Below are 16154 nucleotides of genomic sequence, written 5' to 3' on the forward strand. Positions count from 1 at the left end.
AGACATGCTTCAGTCTCTGTTTGCTCTCACACTGAAAGTGATTTCACGTCTCCTTTCACACCTACTTCAGTCCAAAACAATTTCAGAGGAACTGTTGATAGAGATCAATAGAATATATAAGAAATACAATAGAAACACAGCAGTGCTGCAGACGATCAGTGATATTTCATCAAGATCTATGAACATTTGGCACATTCAGTATGTAAGCAGTGAGAGAAAGTCCACAACAAAGTCATTAAATCATTATTGATTATTGACTCATCTGAAGCTATGAACACATGACCCAGTAAGATGATCTGTTTCCATATGTTACCATATCACAGAGACGCCTTCCTGATAATGAAACTTGATTTTAAGCTCCATGTACCTCTCAACCTTTTAAGTCTCTCCATGGTGCTCTTCATGTCAGGTGAAATATTTCCTCTGCCTTTAATCTGTGCACACAAGTTGTTTTGCATGATAAATACTAACAAACTGATGTGTAAACACTGAGAACAGTGACTAACAAACAAACCCATAAACAGGAACGCCCCACCGTCACCTCTTAAATGGTTAATTAGAAAAAGTCAGTTTTTTCCTTTACTTGCACAAACCAGCAACACTTTACTGCAAAACAACTTCAGACCCTTGAGCAGTTTTCAGGAAGTTAGGACTGAAATAATCTCTGTTGTTGTTTGTTTGATGATCTTAGTGCTGATTTTATCTTTTCAGCTTGTTTAACTGAGTCTTAATGTTAATGCTCTGCAACTCTGTGTGTCTCAGTGCGATGCAGAGCTGCTCCTTACTGAACCTGATCCTGCAGAGCACTGAGGGCGTCCTGTCCAGCTTCAGGACCACCTGGCAGGAGTTTGTGGAGGACGATGACTTTTGGAGGGTCGTGCTGCTGATGGTGGTCATCGCCCTCCTCTTCCTGGGCATCGCCTACTACGTCAGCAGAGTCCTGCCTTTCTCAGGGTGGAGAGGAGGCAGGAAAATGAATGAAGATCTTTATGTAGAACAAAAACTCTGGTATTTATTTGTTGTGCAAATCTGATCATTTTATTTGAACAACATCATGTGATGCTGCCAGTGCAAAGAAGAGAGGACGATGACTCAGAGACACCAACAGCTTCATGTGTGGCCTAACACCTTTACAACCACGCACTGATAAACTCATTTCCTCTTCCTCACACTTGTTATGTCATCCCTGTTGCTCTGTTACAAGCTGTATATTACTGATGTTTTGTATCTTTTCATTGTTTTCTCCTCACTTGTTATTTATTCAAATGTCTTTGGTATGAATTTTTCCCTCGCTGTCTTTATTTCACACAAATACCTGCAGCCTTTCTGACTGGAAACAGTTTTGTCACGATAACAGAGCCGACTGCAGAGAAACACCTGGACTGAGTTTAGATGAAGCGTCAGGTTTAACTGTGGGATTATAGCAGCAGATTAATGCTTCTTACTTTGTTGTATATTCATTTTATCTTAATGTGCTTTTGTTAAAGGTTTTCAGTGTTTATTCCATCAAACATTTGAAGTCATTTAATGTGCAAAATGAATAAATTCATGACTGTAATCTGCATCAGGTTAGAGCGTCACTTTGTTACCAACTCAAATCTTTATTGGCACACAGCAGCTGACCTGAGCTTTTTACAAAGAGCAAAGAAAACAGGACAGACTGTAAATCTGTAGAAACAGGCAGGATTAGTAATCGCTGTAAATGAATATACATGCAGAACATGCTCTCACCAATGGGGGAAAACCTTCAGCTATTACTGATCTTTGATTATTCAGCATTTTAATGATCTGGGTGACGGTAAGAGAGATGTTACAAAGAAAAACAACTTGAGATTCTTGCTTGACATATAGACCTTCCCCTGGATGTGCCCTGTTAGAAAAGAGAATATCCTGTCAAATTAAGGCTGAGACTCTTGTGTTAAAACCAGGCTGTGATGTGTTTGACTCCAACTAATATCAGTACATAAATGTTTCACCGCTAGTTTCCGTTACATAATGTGATAAAGTGCTGTAGGCTACATGTTTGGTGAGAATGATTTAAGCAGAAGTGGTTTTGTTTTGGCATTCTGGTTTTTGAGTGTGTGCTATTCACAGCCCTGCAGGATGACATCCATATCAATTGAAGTCATGTTTAGTCCACATAACAGTTTCAGTGAACCGTGCACTGCCCAAAGACATTCAGACTTGCTAAACCAAAACAAGGCAAAGCTTCAGATAAACCTACATAAGGTTACTCTACATTTTCACTTCGCTGTTTGAATGCTTTGCCTTGCAGTGTCACACCTAAGAGGATGTTCAGTTTTACTAAGTTTCACCAGGCCTTTGCATGTAAGTCGTCACCATGTTCAGTCATCTGATGAGAAAAATCAGCCATGGCATATTGTCAAACTCATCGTAAAAGCCCTCGTACGGCCCACTTTGATCTGAAGGGTGCAAAACCTGCAAAACTCCCCTTTGTGTCAGTGTGAACAGTACGACTGGTGCAGTTTTACTGCATGATATAGAAATACTGCTGCAGTAATGAAAGAAAATGTCCTCATGAATGTAAAAACAATTAAAAGGTTGTGGTACTGATTACAACAAAAAGTAACTCATTTTATTTCAAAAAAATTGAAGATCTGAATATATAGCAAAAAACAAAAACAAAAAAAACTGTTAAAGAGAAAATACATTATAAATTCAGAAACTCATGTCCTCCATCACTTATTCTAAAGTTGTGCAGCGGGGCAGATTAGTGTCTGCTGGGCCTTAGGTTTGACACTCCTGCCCTAGAAAAGCTGAAGACTTATTTATTTAATCTTGCTTTTCCACCTAGTTAATATTTGGTGTGCTTTGGTACATTTTTTTTATACTTTTTATTTATTTAGGAACATTTAAAAAAAAGACAAAATATTATGAGATCATGGGAAGACAATATATACCCGTGTATACATCTGCACATCCACATATACATATATCAATACTTTGGTATTGCAAGTTCTATGCATTAAAGAGTGCTGCCACAATTTACAAAGCCCAGCCATTTTCTCCAGCGTCTCCTTCCCAAGTCTCCCTGAAGTCGCAGGGTGAAAGTCATACATTCCATCAATTTGATGTCTTCCACTATAGAGGTAAAAAGTGTTATAGTGGGAGGGTCCTTACAAAGCCAGCGTTTTGTTATAGCCTTTTTCGCAGATGCCAAGAGAATTCTCAGAAGATAAACATCATCTGTAACTAAATCTTCTGCAAAATATCCCAGATACAGTGATGCAAATGTACAAGTCACATTGAATCCCAGTACCTTTGTGATTATTTTTACAACTTCCATCCAGAAGAGTCGTATGGATGGGCAGGACCAGAATATGTGTCCGTGGTCTGCCATGACTTCCCCACAGTTTCTCCAACAAAGCGCAGGTGTAGCACTGAATTTAGACTTTTGTTTAGGTGTTATGAAAAAGCGTATAATGTTCTTCCAACAAAAGTCCTGCCACATGTTGGAGTTAGTTGTGGTAAACTGTTTCCCAGATCCGTGTCCACCCATCTTCTGTAATCTCAATGTCCATTTCTTTTCCCCATTTCTGCTTTATGTAAATTGTTGAGTCCCTTTTGAGCTTAGTCATACATTTGTACAGTTTACTTATCAGGGCTTTGTTTCTCCCGGAGTCATAAGCGTCAATGAAGATGTTAACAATCGAGAAGTCTCCAGGGACACAGCTGTTTATTTTTTTTGCCAATATAGTCACGAATTTGCAAGTATCAAGAAAAGTCTTGTTTCTCGAGGTCGTAAGTCTTGCTTAAGGTATCAAAAGCCATAATTTTAGATTTTACGATAACCGAACACACAGTAATTCCATGCCAATTCAATTCAATTCAATTCAATTCAATTCAATTCAATTCAATTTTATTTATATAGCGCCAAATCACAACAAAAGTCGCCTCAAGGCGCTTTATATTGTACAGTAGATAGCACAATAATAAATACAGAGAAAAACCCAACAATCATATGACCCCCTATGAGCAAGCACTTTGGCGACAGTGGGAAGGAAAAACTCCCTTTTAACAGGAAGAAACCTCCGGCAGAACCAGGCTCAGGGAGGGGCGGCCATCTGCTGCGACCGGTTGGGGTGAAAGAAGGAAAACAGGATGAAAGACATGCTGTGGAAGAGAGACAGAGATTAATAACAGATATGATTCGATGCAGAGAGGTCTATTAGCACATAGTGAGTGAGAAAGGTGACTGGAAGGGAAAAACTCAATGCATCATGGGAATCCCCGGCAGCCTATGTCTATTGCAGCATAACTAAGGGAGGATTCAGGGTCACCTGGTCCAGCCCTAACTATATGCTTTAGCAAAAAGGAAAGTTTTAAGCCTAATCTTGAAAGTAGAGATAGTGCCACACCCATTGTCTAAATCTACTGTCGTGGGAGGCAGGTAAAAAATCAGGGTCGTACGCTGGCCACCACAGAAGTTTTATCTCTTCCTGAAGTTATGCCTGCTTGACCACTCCCCTCCATATTTTTAATGTAAAATTGACCCATTGACTGGTTGTCAAGATATTGTCCAACTCAGAAGCTGCGTGACCAAGTCTAGACTGGATTGGTGTCCGAGAGAGACATCTTAATCGCCTTCCACCTTGCACAAAAAGATGGGTTACACCAACACACCAAAGACCTTAGCTGAGCAGACAAGTAGTAATCCCTTAATGAAAGTAGAGCCAAGCCCCCTTTTTCCTTCGGCAACTGCAAAGTAGAAAACTTTACCCTTCGTCTTTTTTGTTAAGCCAAATGAATCTCGAAATCTGTTTATTTCATTCCTTGAATTGCTTCTCTGGAATTGGAATAGGTAAAGCCAGGAAGAGAGAGCAATTTAGGAAGAATGTACATTTTAATTATCTGTATCCTGTTGCCAAAGTCGAGAGGGAGCAAGCTCCAAATGTTGAGGTCACTGTATATTTCTCTATTAGTACGACTGTAATTAACATCATACAGTTGTGTTAGGCCTTTAGGCAGGAACACTCCTAAATATTTGATAGTGGTTGCCTTCCATTTAAACTTGAATTTTGACAATAGTGTCTGATCTGGAGAGAAATTAAATGTCAGAACTTGTGTTTTTTTGACATTAAGAACATACCCTGAATATAAGCCATATGTTTCTAACATCCTCATTAATACTGGTACACCTGGGATCTGTGATTGTTACCAAGACATCGTCTGCGACTCTGCGTATAGACATACCTTGTACTCGTCCCCTCCTATTACAATCCCTTTCAACGATGTTTCCTGACGTATAGCCTGGGCTAGGGGTTCGATAAACAAATTGAAGAGATAGGGGCTTGCTGGGCACCCCTGCCTGCATCCGCGTTCTAAAAATATGGTATTGGAGAGACTCCCGTTAATTTTTATTCTGGCAGTAGGGAGAGAGTAAAGAGCTTGGAAACATTTTTTAAATTCGCTACAGAAATCAAATATTTTCATCACTAGAAAGAGAAAATCCCAATTCACTGAATCATAAGCTTTTTCGGCATCTAAGCTAAGAATAATTGAACTATTTGTCCTATTATTAAAGTGTTCGATGATATGTAAAGCTCTCCTAATATTATCATGGGTTTGTCTATTTTTCAAGAAACCCGTTTGGTCTTCATCAATTAATGAAGGCATTACAGCATCCATTCTTTTTACCAAAATAGTTGTGTATAGTTTGTAATCTGAGTTCAGAACACTTATTGGCCTATAAGATTTGCAATTTATTCTATCCTGTCCCCCCTTTGGCAAAACAGATATGAAGGAATCCTTCCAGGAGGGAGGTACCAGTCCTCCTTTCAACACCAGTTTGTTATCCTTTTACTGTCTGACATGTTGTACAGGGTGTCATCTAATTTCAAAAGGCTCTATTTTTCTACAGTAATGAACAAAGTAGCTTGTGGGAATTTTTAATTAAGTTTGTAAAATCAACAAAAACAGAAAGAAACCTCAGGTCAGCTGATCACATGGTCCAAAGTCCTCCTGGAGCTCAGTGCACTGAATCCAGCTCTAACTCCAGATGATGATGACGGTCAAACTCTTGGTTAATATGAAGGCTGGCAGGAGCCTCGTTAAGACTCATCATAACTCTGCTGCTCCCTCTCTGCAGGTGCTGTATTCAGCTGAGACAATGATGCTGCTCATCTTCATCTCCAGCTGTGTGGGTGGAGCAGCAGCAGAGGTGGAGGCTGAGGATGGTGTGGATGATCAGGTGTGTTTTTTTTTTAATAAGATTTATTTTCATTTTTAAATTGAAAAACAAACAAAGCGAACAAACAAACAAAAAGCTCACAACTATGGCACACAGCAAACATCTACAACTAACCACAACATGGCAGGTCACTGTGACCACAGGAGCACTTCTAGGTGCACACTCTTGTATCCTTTCAAGAATAACCTCAGACTTCTGAAAACCAAACACAAAAAGTGATACCATAATGACATTGGTAATTACAGAAAGAATTTGGACAGAAAAAATAAGGACATGCGTTCATGCATTGAAGGTGGAATAGATTGTGTTGGCTCTGGTGATTCAGCTGTTTCAGGGCTGATCAGCTGTTCTACAACTTTTACCTCAGGGGATTTGTGCCACCTACAGATTCTCCTGTACCTGCCAGCACACTGACACTTTGACTATCACAGGCCTGTGTGTGCACATGTGGACGCTCTGTGTAACAGTGATATTCATTTTAGCACTACTTACTACTGACATGCAAGAGAGGAAGACCAGGTTTCATTTCTCTGCTTATATCTTACTAAATGCAGGGTAATGAACGTGTAATGTGTTGAAATTAATGTAATGGACTGTCTGAGCGCATCTACTGATAAGCTGAGCCAATAGAAGCACATCCTGTAGATAAGTAGCTCTAAGATTTACTGTCTCTGCTGCTCTGAACGAGTCCTCTGAGCTTCAGCCGCAGACACAAACTCACATTTATCCAGTCAGATTCATCTTCAGGACCTGAGGGAGCAAAGCAGACACAAACTGCAGAATATTTTATTTATTGGTCTGTCAGCACCTAATCAAGCCTCTCTGACCACATACTGTTGAATTGCTGTCTGATTGTGTGAGGCTGTAGCTCCATCTGTCTAATGTTGGTGTAGAGATCATCCTTTCATCAGCTGCTGGGACAAAACCTTAAAGCTCAGATAGAGATAACAGGTGTCACACAGTAACTGTGAGATGAGCTGTATCTGCTGATGGGAGGCTGAGGTGGAGGTGGCTGTGATAAAGGTGCTTAGATTTGCACTGGGAATGACAGCTGTCAGGTATAAGAGTAGTTATATCTGATGGACTGGTTAGTTTGGACTGTAGAGGATTATATTCATTTGATGTTGAGTTGGGAGTGGTGGGAGGATTGTTGTTGTAGGTGTGACAGAGCAGAAATGAGTGATTGAAGGCGAATAATTAGTTGATTAAGATGAAATTAAATGTTTTTAGATGTCTGTGAAATACTCAGCTTGGTCGCTGGTGGCTCCCTTGTTCAGGATGTGTACATCCTCATCATTGAAAAAGTGTCCACTGGCCTGTAGGTGTAAATAGACTGCAGAGTCCTGGCCTGACGAGGTTGCTCTTCTGTGTTGTGCCATCCGCTTCGCTAGAGGTTGTTTGGTTTCCCCGATGTATAAATCCTGGCAATCCTCCTGGTACTTAACAGCGTACACTATGTTACTCTGTTTGTGTCGGGGGGACCCGATCCTTGGGGTGGACCAGTTTTTGGCGCAGCGTATTTTGGGGTTTTATAAGCCACAGAGACCCGGTGTTTAGAAAAAATGCAGCTCAACTGCTCCGATACTCCTGACCCATACGGGATCACTACAGGTTTTCGCTTAGGCAGCACTTGTCCTTTTCTCCTGGATCGGCTGGAGCTTTCTTTAGGTGTCTTTCCAGCTCTGACAAAAGTCCAGCTGGGATAACCACATTTACTTCTTCTGCCTCCCTGGCTGCTTTGCCTGTGGGGATGGTGTTCGCTCTGTGTTGTAGCGTCCTAATGACACCCAGTTTGTGCTCCAGTACTAACGACGGTTGATCAGTGGGTTTTAGTCAGTGGTTGTTGATCAATGGTCATGAGAATTTGCATAATTATGATTAAGGAACTGACCTCACAGCCCATTGTTCCTTCAGTGGGCTGGTTTCAGTCATTATGCAAATGTACTGTTTATAAGGTTTGGGGAAACCTGCAGTCAGCTGAGACTGAAGAAGTCACTTGGACGAGTGACGAAACGTTTCTCCCACAAAACGCTACGTCCAGATGAACAGAATCAACTTTAGGGGTTCTGTTTACGTTTTTTAGCCACTTGGCTATGATAGTAAGCAGTAGATTGATGATTGAGCATGCATCAAGACACATCAATAATGCTCAAACTATTTGTTGCCTTTCTGTGAATAAGTGAGTTGCAGTCACAGTCGTATGAAATAAAGCTTGGTCTCAATCCCAGTAATTACAGGACAGCTTTTTTATGGTCATTTTGACTTGTGCTGCTCAAATGTTCACACCGTCATGTGAATGATGTCTGTGGTGGGTGTGGGCTCAGAGAAGGTTTGCTTGGGGTTTTTGCTTATTTTCATATTATCAAAAAATGCCAACATTGTTAGGCTGAACGAGCGGACTCTATGGCAGAACACACAGAAACGCAGGGAATGCAGAAAGTGCTCTTTATTTGCAATGTCTGGATTATTTACACAGGGTGGGAGATTGTGTACAGTGATAAATAAAACCAGGGAAGGGAGCTGACACGCACTCGGAGTGAACGTGAAATCAGCGCACGCACGGTGGATCTACGAGAAAAAAGAAAAAGTTTTAGGGGAAGATACCAAACAATCAGTAAGAAGCGGTAATAAACATGGGGAGAGTTGGAGAGCTCTCTTGTCACACTGGCAGTACAGGCTCGGGCAAGAATCTCCGAGATGTGGAGGTAAAGATGAGACTGATCTCTGTAGTGATCCTGGAAATACGGCTTCACCAGCATCTGACAGGCAGCCGGGTGATGGATCCGGCTAAGGATACAGGAAAACAAGTATCCAAAACATGGGTTGGCCGTAGTGCACACCACGGAGATTAACAAACACGTTACCACTCAGGGAGGCGACAATATTCGGACACCAGACGTCTGTCGCACTGCTCCTAAATAACGCTCCATCAAAATGACATCTGATGTACCGCTGGTGTGCCAGCATCCCATGACACACCGCCCCGCCTACCTGTGCTGCAAAAGGAAGCAAACCCATGACAGCACACCAGAGAAACCCCACCAACTCCTAATAAACATCTTCCAAATCTGTGACTTTCTCTGAAAAACAGAGAGCTGCAGTCTGCTCTTCAGGTTTTCCTGTATATGTGCATCTGAATATCAGGATGAAGCTCCATGAATGCCACAGAGTTTGCATGAATCACTGTGATATGATCAAAGCTAACAGACATTTTCTGTCCACTGTCTGATAACAAACACTGACCAGGATTAAAGGGGAACTTTGATGACATGTGAATGCAGCTGGTCAGGATAAATGAAAGGTGTTGAGTGTGTGTTACTTTATTTAACTGAAATCTGTGGATTGACCTTTTATTTCTGAGCATTTGTTCAATCAAAAAGCTTAAAATTCTCATGTAAATGCACCCAGAGTTTAAAAAAAAAAAAAAGAAAAGAAAGAAAAAAGCAAAATCTCTTTGGAAGTAAAATGTCTCTGTTCAGGTGAAACTTCTGTCCCACTGTGACGTCTCTTAGAGAATACACTATATACACCATTTAAACTTCATGCCCTGGGTCTGCCCAGGTTTATGTTTGTGTTTAGTCTGGGCACACAGTGAAGTATAAATTGCTATAGCTTACGCTGCCTTTTTGATCCTAAGGCTGATATAGCAGGACTAATGGTGCTCACAGAGGTTCACACAGAGAAGTGTGTGGCTAAAGTGCCTAAAGACACTGACCCTGTCAGATCAGCTGGAACATTGTGTTGAACCTTTGGCTCCAAACCAAAAGCCCATGCTGCTTATTTAATGTGAAGTTTTATCGTTCTGTCCTCCACAAACAGTACAGCCTCAGATCATCAGCCCACAAGTTGTTTTATCAGCACAGACATTTTTTCCACAGCAAACATTTTGACATGACAAACACCAGTAAAGTGTTCACTCAGCACATTACTGGTGACCGGAGCCAACATAGTTCACTCAACACCACTGAAAAGTTTTTTTCCCCTAGTTTCTTAATTACAGTTACTTCCTTTTGCCTGTGTCTTATGTTTAACAGTTTAACATAACACATGTTTCTCTTATGTTTCAAAAGACAGGCTGTGGTTATGTGGTTGGTGTCTGTTTCCATAAAAAGGTTAAAGTAGGGCTGTTTGTCTGTGTGTTATCTGTGTTCTGTTTAAGCTTTTATCAGATAGGGACACACAAAGGGTGATGTAAAGAAGTGCTGTGTGTGTGTTTCAGGGTGGTTTATGGTAAAGTCTACATCCTGTAGTGTGGGTGACTGTTGTCTTGTGGAAGGTATGTTATTTTGACATTTGCTGTGGCTTAGGAGGCAGCAGGTATATTAACACTCATACATAACACTCATATCACAGCTGTGGGGCACTTATGCAGTTTGTAGTTCTCTGTTCCTGGTGAACTCCGCTGTTGCTCCCTTTTCTACTCCCAACCAATCAGCATTCAACAGTCTTCTGTGTCCAGTGGTATGCAGTGGTGATTTTGGAGGACTGCACTGGAGCACATCTGCAGTGGGTGGACACCCCTCTCTGTACGCTGTGTGAACAGGTGTATGGGAGCATGAATTACTTTATCAGTCAGGGCCTTGTCCTCCTTCAGGAACTTGTGGCCAGTTTTGGGTCTGATCTTGCTGAGATCTTGTGTGTGACTCGTCTCCATTTTTCTCGAGGCTTCTGCAGCAGTAAATCTTTCTGCTGTGGTCTGTTACCCATGTTCATTCTAGTAATTTATAATGTTGTTATTGTTGTTAGATGTGGAAAATTTGTTTAAAAATGGTTTACACAGCTTCCCATTTATCTCAGCACAGCAGCCAACCAGTTCTTATATTAAACAATGGAGAAGTAGGATTAACAAATTCATGGCTTAAAAATATCCTAACAGAACAATTCTGTGCAGAACTCTCATGTTACTGCTCATTTCTTTATATTTTGGCAAGAAAAGGGGAAATAGGTGCAGTGATTTATTGAAACATGTGCAAACACACATAGAAACAAAGTATATAAGAGAAAAACAGAGTTTGCTTCTTGATGAACAGTCAAAGCTTTTTGGATGTTTCTGCCTTTAGATCATAGGTGTCAAACTCTGGCCCGCAACCTAATTACATTTGGCCCGCGAAGCCATACCAAATTATTATTAGAGCTGGCCTGCTGGTATTATACAGCTAATATGTATATTGTTTAGTATTAAGCTTTGCTTGTTCCATATTCAGTTTTTCAGCAAAACTTGTTTGAGTCCATAAGAAGAGATTCATTCTTAAATCTGGAGGAAGATTTTTTTTTCAATAAATATTAATGTTAGCCCGCGACTTTGTTCCAGTTTTGAATTTTGGCCCACTGTGTGTTTGAGTTTGACATCCCTGCTTTAGATGATCCCACATGTTGAGTCCCAGGATCTGGGGAGGCCAATCCATGAATGAAAGTGTTCCACTGTGTGTTTTTCTATCCAGGTATGATTTTACTGCACTGGCAGTGTGTTTGGGATCATTGTCATGCTCAAATGAGGCTGTTGTACAATTTTGGCATACCTCAGTGTGTTCCTCCCATTTCCAGTTTGGCTTGTTCCAAACAGGTGACTGGCAATATTTTTTTATTTTTTGACAGGCTTCTGCTAACAAAGTGCCTAAAGAAACAGTTTTAAATCAGTTCACTTCCAGGTAATTTGTCATGTGAACACAGTTCAGTCAGGAGTTAGCCACCTGAATGATTCATAGGTCAGTGTTAGTAACTTGACAAAAAACAAGAAGATTTCCTATAAAGCCATCAAACTCTTTACATTCACATGTTTGTTTGCTGCAGGAGCTTCACTCTGAATCCTGACCTCCTCCTTCTGCTTCAGTGGCTTCTGCCTCCATAACTTGGTCACCATGGCGACCATCTGGATGATTGGAGTCCCTGATTTCACTGTCACAGTCTTCACTGTTAATTCACTGTTGATGTTTATATTCCGTTGTGATAAAAATGAGCAGGCTCTTGTAACTGGTATCATGTATTGGTGTTGCTCCTCTAATATATCAGGAGAATGAGACCAACTGAAGAACTTTCCCCTCTAACTGAAAAGTTGGTCCAGCCCAAACAGCTGGTAAATCACAAGAAAATTAATCAGTATTTAGACACAGATTAATTATTTGTGCAGCACTTTTCCTGTGGAAAAGCGCCCTCTTTTGGCTGATTTTTTTTTTTAAAAGCCACGCACCGGTGGAAGCGCCTCAAATACAAAAAAACCCCCAAAACAAAACACGTGTTCAGGGGCTTTATAGGATTAAATCTATATATATCTATATATCTATAGATACATATAGATTTTTAGGACAGTAACACAGACAAGAACCAGTCAGTTGTAACTTTAGAAAATGTATATATGAATATGAAGCCAAACCATCTGAGTATTGTAAAACTGATGGTGCTGTAATGATTATATTGTGGACAGACCTCCCTCCATAAACATGACAACAAGTTTCTGACTGTAACTAAATGATGGTCGGCTGTGATGTAATAGAGGTAAAAAATAATGAAGTCTGGTTTCAGCTGTAGATGTCTCAGTCTGAGAGTTAGAAGCAAAGAACAGCGCCTGTCACTTCCTCTAACTGATGTTCATCTTTGGGAAGTAAAAGATTTCGGGAATGGATCAAACCACTGTGAGGAAAATGATTTTTTCTATGTTTAAAAAGATTTGTTTCCCATCTGTAATTATCACATTTTTTTTAAGTGCGTAATAATATTTTATTTCACAGTATTTAGTCGCTTTGCTGCCACTTTATTAGGTACACCTTGCTAGTACCAGGTTGGACACCTTTTACTTTTCAAATCTGCCTCAGCTCTTCATGACACTGATTCAACAAGGTGCTGGAAACATTCCTCAGAGGCTTTGCTCCATTTTGACGTGACTGCATCGCACAGCTGCTGCAGATTTTTCGGTCGCATCCACGGTGAGAACCTCCCCTGCTCATCTGTGAACCCGACAGCAAGATAAACATGATTCCTGATCAGAGTTTTTATTCTGGATCTGGGAGATGACAAAAAAGAGGAGGAAAAGATCGGTGCCAGTCTGGAGCCAGATCAGTAGAATAGCAGAGCTAAATCAGCATATTAAAGACCTCAAGCAGAAAAAGTCAGAGTTCCTTTTTAACACTGGTTTACATTTTGTTTTTGTTGTGAAGATTCTGGATGTGAGTTTGTGAGAGATGTAACGCTAACTGCACATTTGGCAGATTTAAAACAGCAAAATAAAATTCCAAATAAAGCTTTTTTGTTTTTTTACTAGCTAACAGTTAAGAGAGGTTAGTAATATCTGGAAGACTCAGACTGATGCAGAACATCAGAACTCTGATCCTTTCAGTTCTTCTGGTTACTGAAGCTGCTTCTTTGTCGGTCTTACTGTTCAGTGGTGTGAAAAAGTGTTTGACTCATTTGTGATTTTTATTTTTATTTTTGTATGTTTGTTATTTGTTTCCGATCACTAAATTTAAATACTAGACAAATATAACACCGGTAGTTTATTATTACGGGAAAAAATCCAAACCTATATGGCTCTGTGTAAAAAAAAAAAAAAACTACGTAAATAAATAAATTTTAAAAAATGGATGTTTGTGTGTAACTATAACTGTCAATACAATAAACACAGTTTTAAGACATGTTTCACAGTTTTCTGTACTATAATCAGAAATAAGATGGATTAATATTGTCATGAGGGAACTCTATTAAGAACTTGAAACCGTGCAGCTGCTGCAGTGTCTCTTTGGTAAGTACCAGTGTGGTTTTGATCGATCTATCTATCGATCGATCTTTTTACGCTTCTGCTTGGAAAGATGAACCTTTAACATAAACTGAAGCCCATGATAGTACAGGTGGTCTCTGTTGAAACTGAGATTTGAATCTCAATGAGATTTTTACCTGGATAAATAAAGGGGATAATTAAACAGGAGGTCTGTATGTGGACTGGAGGCACTTTTTTGAAAACATCAAACATCCTCACTCAGACAGGAAGTAGACAGTTTATTTAGAAAATATATATATACAAATATAGGCATAGATTTTAACAATGAAACAGATCAAATTAAGTTTTAATCTAAAATATGTGAATGGTCATTGTTATCATTTGTGACTATAAAAACGTCGGTATTATTAAAGTGCACACTAAACACTAAAGCGCGTTCATAAAAGCTGGCATTGTTAAGGAGAGGCAGCTGCTGGCAGATGTGCTGAAGAGGAGGAGGAAGAGGAGAGGTTCTCATGGTCCATCTAGGCTTCATTTGGTCGACCGTCTGTATGAGGCACCTCTGGGGCAGCATGATGTCATTAACCAGCCAATCAAAAGGCCGACAGGCAAACACACCACGGCTGTAATGATTACCGCAGGCAGAATTCTACTTTCTTCACAGGCTCTCGGTGTCGGCTGCAGAGATAAAACAACAGAAATGCACTCAGATTTAGACGAGAATTTTATTCTGATAACTTCTTACTTTGATTACATTTTCACACAAATATCTGTACTTTCTATTACATTCTATTAATCTATTAATTACCAGGATATGTTGCATAAAAACAGATGAAAGAGGCAAACCAGTCTGAGGTAACGCACTTCAGTAAGTGCAACCTCAGCTACCCCTCTGTACGCTGCCTTCTTGTGACATTTCCACATTTCCCAAAGTCGTGTGCCCTGGGGTCGTACATGTGACATCCCTGAATACTCACAGGCACAAACGGAGGACGGGTGCTGCTGCTCTGATCCAGGCTCCTCTGGCCGGTGACCGTCAGCCTCACAGCAATCACGACTTCATCTTGGATGTAGCAGAAGTAATCCCCCTGATCGTCTTTCTGAGCTTGCTTCAAGGTTAAAGAAAAGTTTCCGTGTGAGACCCAATCCGGGGACAGCGACAGTCTGCCCTCAGCAGCCCCGGTGACTTCCCAGGAATTCCGCTTAAGCACCTCTTCTCCGTTTTTCTCCCACCGCACAGACCAACGCGCTTTCCCTGTAGTTGAAAAGTAGCAGGGCAGGCTCACCGCGTCTCCCTCGCTGACGCATCTTTCAGAGGACATGACAACTTTGACCTGAACATCCACCCTCCGATCGCCGCATCGTAGCTCATAAACCCCAGTATCGGTATAAACTGCGGGATTAAACACGACCGACGAGTTTTTACCGATGCGTTCTCGGTAAACCTCGGTCGGTGTCCACAGGCCTTGCTTGTGGGCAGCCACCTTCACCTCGGGGGTCCCGTAAAGATCAAGCCGGTACAGATCACCCTGTTCATCGGTCTGACAGTTTTCTGGAAGCGTAAATGCGTCTCCTAAAATAACTCTCACATGTGGTATCAGTCCCTGACTGCAACCGGCGAAGATGAAGGACACAAATACGAGCAGGAGAAGAAGCCTCATTCTTCCAGAGTGCTGGATGAAACATAATAGGTCTCGATGCTCGATTTCTAGATGTGTAACGGAGGGGGCTCTACGCTGGGGCAGGAGGGACGTCCAACATCCAATCACTGTTAGTATGCAAATGACCCGGTGTCAGCTTTCTCTAATGATGACGTGAAATCTCGCGCTTAATCTCGGGCCCAAACTATCATTTATGATGGAAGTGATAGAAGAGCTGTACGTTTTCATTTTTTCAGAAATCTCTCAGTCAGAACATGGTATATTATGTTTAGGTGGAAACTAGCGAACTAACTTCCTGCAAACTTCTAACTCCGTTGAATTTAATAATTCTGTTTTCATGGATGCCTGGATGTTAAACTTAATTGTTACACCTGGTAAAGCAGCAACGCTGAATATTTTATTCAAGACGAAAGAATTTAGACAGTTTTTAACTCTCAGTGATACTGCAGTGATCTTTGACTTAGGGACCTGCAGCGGAGGTTGGGCCCAGACATGGTTTATGACATCAGACTTAAAGACCGGATAGGAGTGCAAGAGCAAAATCATAGCAACTGTAACTGACAGGGTGAAAATA

At 40.9% G+C, this 16154-nt stretch overlaps 2 protein-coding genes across 5 annotated transcripts in view; one reads left to right on the forward strand and one right to left on the reverse strand.

Moving 5' to 3' along the window:
* LOC102076476 (ankyrin repeat domain-containing protein 46) overlaps positions 1 to 12239 on the forward strand; it is a 59883-nt gene extending 47644 nt beyond the window's left edge. For 2 of the 4 annotated variants that reach the window (XR_003215294.1, XR_002059807.2), the window contains exons 3-4: positions 6110 to 6211; positions 12002 to 12239. Coding sequence is in view for 2 of the 4 variants with exons in the window: in XM_019354740.2 (XP_019210285.1) it covers positions 763 to 1033 (271 nt within the window). In the remaining 2 variants the exon portion in view is untranslated. Of the gene's footprint in view, positions 1 to 762; positions 1565 to 6109; positions 6212 to 12001 lie in introns of those variants that run through there. The other 2 variants (XM_019354740.2, XM_005463127.3) reach the window with 1 other exon arrangement.
* A 1949-nt stretch (positions 12240 to 14188) lies between these two features.
* Positions 14189 to 15912, reverse strand: LOC102076570 (uncharacterized). The gene is made up of 2 exons (XM_005463128.4): positions 14897 to 15912; positions 14189 to 14597 (listed from the first exon to the last, which is right to left on the reverse strand). The coding sequence occupies exons 1-2, from the start codon at positions 15578 to 15580 to the stop codon at positions 14451 to 14453; spliced, it is 831 nt and encodes a 276-aa protein (XP_005463185.1). The 5' UTR covers positions 15581 to 15912; the 3' UTR covers positions 14189 to 14450.
* Between the last annotated feature and the right edge of the window lie 242 nt (positions 15913 to 16154).

The sequence above is a fragment of the Oreochromis niloticus genome, linkage group LG3, assembly GCF_001858045.2.
Source record: "Oreochromis niloticus isolate F11D_XX linkage group LG3, O_niloticus_UMD_NMBU, whole genome shotgun sequence".
Classification (NCBI taxonomy): Eukaryota; Metazoa; Chordata; class Actinopteri; order Cichliformes; family Cichlidae; genus Oreochromis; species Oreochromis niloticus.